Below are 8,126 nucleotides of genomic sequence, written 5' to 3'. Positions count from 1 at the left end.
TTCCTCCTAGCTTCTACCCCTCATCATCATCTTCTCCATGTATACAAATGAGTTTTTTCCTCCACGCTGTGCGTCACCTAAAGTTGAGATGAGACATCCTGTCGGAAGGTTCTCGTGGCTTTCGGCACGCCTCGTTATTGTTCACCCCGACACTTTTACTGCGATGTATACACAGAAGACCTTTGCCTCCCGGGGCCGGTTGCACTATAGGAATCCAAAGAAGACAAGACTCGGTGTGATCTTTTCTTTCTGAGTGGGCCTGCTGACACATCTTACAAGCAGCACTGATATTCAAAATCAGGTCTGTTTTAATGGTGCACACGATAAAAAGATATTGTAAACATGTCATATGTACACATTGTGCATCAAAAAGTAATTAAAGCAATAGGTAAACAATAGCACCGCTTACCAGCAAAGCAGAAAATGAATGGGACTGAGCAATAACCATATGTCAAATTATGCTGCAGTGAAAACTTAAGCAATATGTAGAGTTACTAGTCATGTACATTGTATACAAGTCCATAATATACGTATCAATATATGAGGAACCTCTGTGGCAACTGCTACATAATATCAATGATTCTTTAGTATTTTCAGAATATAATGTAAATACTTGTGTCATGATTAGCGTCCGTAGTGGTTATAAATATCAAACCGTTTCATGTACACTTCGTTGGCTTTCATTCACAGACAAATGTATTCAGTGTTACTGCTGCTAGGAGTGTGTTAATGGGCTGTAGAGCAGCATGTAGGCAAGCCTGGAAATATTATTCATTGCATTACACAGTATGTATGTAATAAATACATTCACATCCATTTCCAATAGAAAACGTTTACTTTTGATGCATTTGATGGGATGCCAATGCATAAAAATGCTGCTGCATCATCTATGTGGCAGTGCAGTAACCTCAGTGTGCGGTCTTGTTGGTCTTCACTCTGAATGTAATTTCAGTCATTGTTCTTTTTACACTCTGGGACTTGTTGATAAAAATGATTATAGAGTAAAAGCATGCAGGAGGGAAATATGCTTGTTTTCTCTTAAGGTGAGGCGCCTCAGGAACCACCTTTTAGCTCATTTGGCTGAAGGACCGTCTATTTCTGTCCATCCACAGTTCACAAGACCTGCTGCTCCCCCTACAGTATTTGTCAGATTTTAGTGTAATATTTGTAGTTTTTTGGGCAATAGCCTGTGAATTGTGTTCATTGTGAGTCATATCAGCTGCTAAGACACAGATTCTGGTTGTGTTCGAGATCTATATGAATGCAGGAACATCGTTTTCCATAATGTTAGTGGTGCTTGGTGCAGAACTCTTGTTTATTCAGTTTTTCCTTTACTTCCTTTGTCTCCTAAAGGCTCAAAAGGCTCCAGAAGTCATTTTGTTACTTTGGGATGTTTTTTCACGCAGGGTGCTGCGTTGAGTCATCTGGAAGCTCCTCGAGTGTTCTCTCCAGCTGTTACAGTAGCAGGTAATGTGGCTAAACATTTCTCTGAACCTGGTGGACATGAGGTTGTAGAGGATGGGGTTGACGGCGGAGCTCAGGTAGAAGAGAACTCCAGAGATGACGTGGACATGCTCGAAGATCCTGCGGTGCTGCTCGTATGATATGTTGATGTAGCTCCACATCAAGCGATCGATGTGGAAGGGAGCCCAACACAGGCCAAAGACAACCACCAGCACACCTAGAGCAGATGGAACAATGGATGTGATTCATGGGGCACATAAATTTTGTTTTGGGACACCAGTAAAGTCTTTAATGGCAGATGACTAGTTAAACAAAATATTGTAAATAATCTTAAAATAATGAATTTAAACACAAACATTTCAGAAATGTTGACTATGAGGTCTTGATTTTTGTAGGGTTAGGGTTGTTGCCAATTTAATTTAGAATAAAAATATAGTAAAATAACACCTACATAGCATTTTGGTTACTTGCACATTTCGTTTGCTCAGCCTCTGATTGTGGGAGCTGGAGATACTTTCAGAACCGAAGCCACAGTTAGTATCCACCGTGGTCAGCACCCTCTCCCTGCGCAGCCTCAAGCCAATGAGCAGGTAGAGAACGCTAATGATCAGCATGGGGAGCAGGAAGAAGACCAGCGTGGAGATCAGGATGATTAAGTTGTACATCCAGATGGGTTTGACCAGATCTGAGGATATATATAAGATAGGATAGCAAGAGAAACAGAATAAATCTGAGCAGTGCAAATAAAAATGTCTAACGCAGACTTTAACCTGGCAGCTGTCTTCAAGGTTTCTCATGTGACATCACGTACACAGTACTTGTTGCTAGAGAAAAATATTTGTTTCCCGACTAGTTGGAAGTGTTTCCTGGAGGTTGCTTGCTCTGGCTGGGTGAAATCCAGACAAAGACGGTGCTGCATCAAAGACCTCTGAGAGATTGCTTTGATTTCTAGCAGATTCTAACTGCTGCCTGTAGTTTTTCATGTTTCTTTGCAGACGCTTGTTAACCGCTACTCAAGCTGGAGTAAAACTTGAAAAACTGAGACACAAACATGAAAATGGAGTAGGTTCACCTTTAGATTAAAGGTTGAGCCTCAGCACTGCAGTCAACATGCTTCAAAATGCATCATTTTTACTTTGAAGGCAAATGGTCTTCATTTTCAGTTTGTGCCACCGTTTTTGCAGATTACCTACACCTCAGAGAGTAGCTGGCCAGTGCATCACTTCCATGCAAACTTTGGGTGATCACAGCAATAAGACAGCGACCGAAGCAATCGTGAGGAGGGTTTTGTGAACTGTTCGAAGAAGATGTATTTTCCCCTAGTGATGGAGACTGGGCTTTAGCAGGCATTTTCCTAGCAACCTCCAGCAACTAGTGGGGGAGTACTCAATTTTCTTTCACTACCGGTGGTTGGCACAGTCACAACCTGGTCTCTAAGCCCGTGTGACTGGGTCCTATATCATTTTCTCCATTGTCACTATGGCTATCACATCCAAAATGGCCAACAAGTTCATGTCATATGATTAGCAATCTGTAAAATGCTATTAGCATAAAGTAATGGTTGCTCGTGGACATGTCTGAACCTGTCCTACCTTCGTTTTGCTCTAGGCCAAATTATTTCAAGTAGAAAGAAGACGTCTAAAGCAAATTCTCTTCTATCTGTCTGTTGTATATTCAAAACGGCAACTTCATACAATGCTTCAGCTTGATTCCCCGAATGTTATCCAGAGCTCATGCTTGAAAATGATTATAGATCACAATTCCAGGTATACCATTACTTTTAACTGTTAATTTGCTAGCTGGGACCACATCCTCATTTAGGTTTGACAGTGTTTCTAGAAGATAATAGCAGATGGTCTGAGCATAAATTGAAGGTGTGGTTTGGGAAAGGCCTCAGAGGGGACTGACGGCGGCTCCTGGGTCAGGCAGATCCCCATGTTTTAATGAGAAATGAATTAATTGAAAAAGGGAGGGAGGATGGGACATGAAAACAAGAATGAATAGCTTGTAGTGCTCAGGAGGTCAGATGTATGGAGGTGTGGTCCTGCTCCTTAAATTCAGGTAAATTATTTCCAATACGCAGTCAGGTTTCTGGGTTTTGTTTTGTTTTTTTACCCAAACTATAACCATGAAAATGTCTGGTAACAGTCTGTTAGAAAAACCACTACTTTGTTCCAGACTGAAATATTGCAAGAGCTATAACGTAGATTGCCTCTTGCAATATTAAAGCTACTTTCAGCTGCTCTCTTAGTCATAAAGGGTCATAACAGCAGGTTGTTCTCCATATTTGATTTAGCAGTTATATGCCAGATACCCTTCCTGACACAACCCCCTAGGGATTTGTGGTCTCATAATCTGGCAAGCCAGGTTAATACTGCTGCTACCAAAGTGTAGTATCACGTACTGTATTCAGTGTACTGGGACGAACTTTACAGTAGTGATCCCAGACAAGATTTACTGATATTGCTCAGGACTTGAGTAAAGTGTTTCAACAGTGATTAAATGATTAATCACTGTTACAGATGGCATCCAGTTATCTATGTGCAGCTCAGGAAGGTTCGCTTTTTCTATCGAGCACCATCACCAAGCCCAACACTTTGGTTTATGAATGAAAACCATTGGTTTTTGACATCTTACTGTACTGAGTGGTAAAGAGTAACCCTTATACCTGCTTTAAATCAGCAGGTGAACACGCTTACATTACCAGAGAGCTTCTAGCATATCTGCAGACCGTATAAAGTAAAACTAAAATATAAATTCTGTACATACGGCAGATAGCAGATCGGGGAAACTGTCGACCAAACTGTGGCGGCAGCACTTCGATCCCATGCAGACTGGTGTTTGGCAAAGCGCACAGCATGGACAGCCCCCACAACATGAGGATGACCCTCTTAACGTGAGCACGTGTGGTCAAATGCTTGACTTTGAGGGGGTGCACCACCGCCACGTAGCGCTCCACGCTGAGTGCAGTGACATTGAGGATGGAAGCAAAGCAGACAGTTTCAAATAGGAAGGTTTTAAAATAGCATCCCCCTTCTCCGAGCAGGAAGGGGTAGTTCTGCCACATCTCGTAGATCTCTAACGGCATCCCCAGAAGCAGCACCAGCAGGTCGGACGCAGCCAGGCTCAGCAAGTAGTAATTGGTTGGCGTTTGCATCACCCTGTAGCGTAAAATGACCGCACAGGTCAGGGAATTGCCCAGGACACCCACGATGAAGATGGTGAGGTAAGTGACACAGACAGGGAGAAACATGGGGGATTTTGATTCCCCCAGATTTTTGGATAGGTACTTGTCCTCAGTCAAGCAAAGCTTTTCTTCCAGATCTTCTTGAGTGGCGTTCGTCAACACCCAGGAGATATTCATTCCACACACCACAGCAGAATCGGGGCATCCTAAGTCACTGAGTTCTCTGTCACCAGTTAAAATGGCTGCAAGAGAGTTGAAGGTGCAGTTAGGTATCGGCATCGTGGTGACTGGACAGCAGGTTCCTCAACTAATATAAACCTGATGGAAAAAGAAAAAGGAGACAGTGTGAATTTTAAAGGATTCCTTAAACACTCATGCGTCAGAAAAGGGTGAAGGCTCTTTAAGCTGCAGCCTTATTCACAACGTGGTTCGACAAAGCAGATGGATCTGCATATTTGATTTGACATATTGTTACACCAGATGCCCTTCCTGACACAACCCTCCCAGAGATTTGTAGCTCCTTCTGTTCTAAAAGGATCTTTTATATGTTAGGTGAGCGCAGTATCCGCTACACTATGGAGCCAGTCAGGAATCTGTAAAAGTAGAAAGTAGGAAGTTTGATATTTAACATCTGATGGGATCAACTAGTGTTGTGATTTTAAAAAAATCTGAATTAAAAATGCAAACAGTTCATAATTAACGGTTGTTGAAGTGAAATAATACATTCATCTATGAGGCAGGGAAATGATACTGAAGATGCTGCTCCTTTGTATCTTGAGAACTATAGGATCCTGCTGTTTGAAGCTTGGCAATTAGCTTTATATATAAGACGTAGCCCCCATGATATCATGTATCAGTCATTGCGCTGCAGTTTTGGCCAAGAACTACATGTCATCAGCTAATATTAGCTGCGTTCATAGTGTGGCACATTAGTAACAGATGTAAATAGAATAATAGCAGAAATTCCCTCACTGAAGTTGGAGTGCAGACTTTCATTAACTATCTCTTCGACAGCACAACTGCACTGTGAATCCTTTTATCTGTCAGCGACTTCAATTAACTGAGGTGACACCAAGCAGACAGCTAGATGATAGCTGCCTGTCGCTCACTCACGCATAATCACATGTAATTTTAGACTTCAGTATAATTAAGACATCTAATTTAAAAACAATCCCCCCAAAGTAGTCTCATGGCATTACAGGTTGGCTTCAGCCCAGGCAGCTGTTGCTGGAGAATAAATGTAGGCATACCTTGTCCTTGGCTACTGTAATGTCCAACCTTGACATGATAAAATTTCAAGCCTCTGATTTAAAAAAGAAGAAGAAGCTTAGGTTCAAGTACAAAAGAAAGAAGTAAGCTCAGTGACTTTTTAATATTAATATAACTTTGATTGGATGTTTGCATCCTATGTGTTTTGTATCTCTACATAAAGAAAAGACAGTTGTTGGCTTTCATCTATAGCAACTAGCAGCAGCCCAATCAGTTCACTGAATCCCTGATATGATAAGAATGTTCAGCACATGCTTTCTAATTATCTTTAATATGTTTAATATCCTCTCTGGTCCTCTCGACAAAAATTGATTTTACGATTAACAGCACTGTCACAATATTGCCCTGTTAGAAATTTATGTTCAGCAGAATACAGACGCCAGGGAGGCTGTTTAGATGTGTTTAGGCTGTGTTTGGATTCCCCCACGGGGATTTCTATATCGTTGTAACAGGCAGCGGCGTTGTTAAGATAACTTCAAATGAGGTACAAACAAAAAGGACAAACACTCACCTGCAGTTTGTGGTCTTTATACTCTTCTTATCTACAGGATTCGCAAGAGCTGAAGAAATGAGGGAAGATGGGTGATTGTCATGTTTCTCTGCATCCTGGACTTTTTTCTGACACTTTATCTTGACCGCCTTGGTGCCTTAGTGCGTCACAACTGGCTCGGCTTCCCGTATTTGATGGCTGGTGTTCAGCCCGCCTCTCTCTCTCTCTCTCTCTCCATCTCTCTTTATCCCTGGAGTATCTTCTCGCGTCCATCCATCACTACATGCTTTATCTTTCTCCTCCAATTCAACTTGTTTTCATCTTTTCTTCTCATCTTACTCTCGACACCGTGATACACACTTTCATGAACCTAGCCTGCACAGACACTACCTGCCTTGTGATCCTGCATTATATTGCTTTCACAGATATTGCACCGGTGAGAAAATTAAAGGTGAGATTGCTTTGACCCTAAAGCCTGCGAGCTGAGTACAGGTATGTGTGGTGTATGTGTGTGTGTGGGTGTGCTCCCGTTTCCACTCATTTCAAATCAAAGATAAAACAAACACTCTTTTTCATTAGTAGAATCGGCAGCAACTGGCGAGGTGCACATCTGGAAACAAGAAAAAAAGGCTGTAAAAATATGAAATTTTGGGTTTTTCCATCAGAAAAGACGAAAAAGCTTTTGTTTTGATTTGTGCAACAGCTTTTTCTTAAATACTTTTTGCAATTTTGAAAAAAAAAAAACCCCAAAAAATGTTAAAGAACCTACAGTCTGCAGAAGGCAAATGTGAATGTCTTGGATGTACCTCGGTGATCAATAATTGTGACGTGCGTGTTGGCATGACTGCTTTGCCGTTGATGTTCATGTCCCTCACACGATGAATCATAACTACTTTGCTAATCTCTAATCTTTTTTCCCATCAGTGTATTAAGATTTAAACTGATCCAGAATGTTGGTTTTTGCTATATTTTAGCTGTAAGATGTTCCCACAGTTGTGTCCATTTGCATAGTTATTTGTCTATGCAAATGTGTTCGTCCAAAAACCCACATAGTTTGACTGTGCATTGGTCAAATGATGATTGATTGATGAGTGGGCCGGAACAAGGAATGGAGCAACAGTGGAGTTCACCAGGAACACGAGAAACAGGGGCTGCACTGGACACGTTTTATTGTTTCAACTTTTTGTAGTTTATCATTTCACTCTGGGTGGTGGACCACCTAAAACACAAGCAAGAGTGGCCCACCTTCCAGTTGTACCTCATACCTTTGGCACTGCCTCCATCTGGCAACAGGCGCTCTCTGCAGGAAGATGAGCAGTCTGCAGCACCCCACGGTCTACCAACGCATTGCCAATGTTCAGCCCATTAGGACTCCGAAATGCTTCTGCTGTGCTTCTAAAACAGACACGTTGTAACTGTTTGCTGTCACCAGGGGTCAGTGTCACAAACAACCCATCTGTGGGTTACTCTTGTTTGTGGTGGTGTTGATCCAACATATTAACCACATGCCAGGGTGAATCAAAGACACACTTGCTTAATATTAGCACTTTAGCGCTATGCAGCTGTTAGCATTTAGCTTGAAATAACCTACTAGTGTCACTAACAATATTGGGTGTAACTATTTACCATGCAGTGACAAACAAGGATTTTTATAGAAAGTGAAGAAGTCAACCTATCTCTTTAGAAAGACACGTAGGACCAGATTAAAACTTGCTA

General features: G+C 41.7%; 1 protein-coding gene across 1 annotated transcript; it reads right to left on the bottom strand.

Annotated features, from left to right (window-relative positions):
- Positions 1-669: 669 nt before the first annotated feature.
- LOC146648442 (neuromedin-U receptor 1-like) lies at positions 670-4,962 on the bottom strand. Its single transcript, XM_085389268.1, has 3 exons — positions 4,234-4,962; positions 1,916-2,149; positions 670-1,681 (listed from the first exon to the last, which is right to left on the bottom strand). The coding sequence occupies exons 1-3, from the start codon at positions 4,928-4,930 to the stop codon at positions 1,356-1,358; spliced, it is 1,257 nt and encodes a 418-aa protein (XP_085245394.1). The 5' UTR covers positions 4,931-4,962; the 3' UTR covers positions 670-1,355.
- Between the last annotated feature and the right edge of the window lie 3,164 nt (positions 4,963-8,126).

Source organism: Rhamphochromis longiceps, linkage group LG18, assembly GCF_057381845.1.
Source record: "Rhamphochromis longiceps isolate RC_006_pf linkage group LG18, R_longiceps_female_GT1.1, whole genome shotgun sequence".
NCBI classification, from domain to species: Eukaryota; Metazoa; Chordata; class Actinopteri; order Cichliformes; family Cichlidae; genus Rhamphochromis; species Rhamphochromis longiceps.
This window is presented reverse-complemented; position numbering and strand designations above follow the sequence as displayed.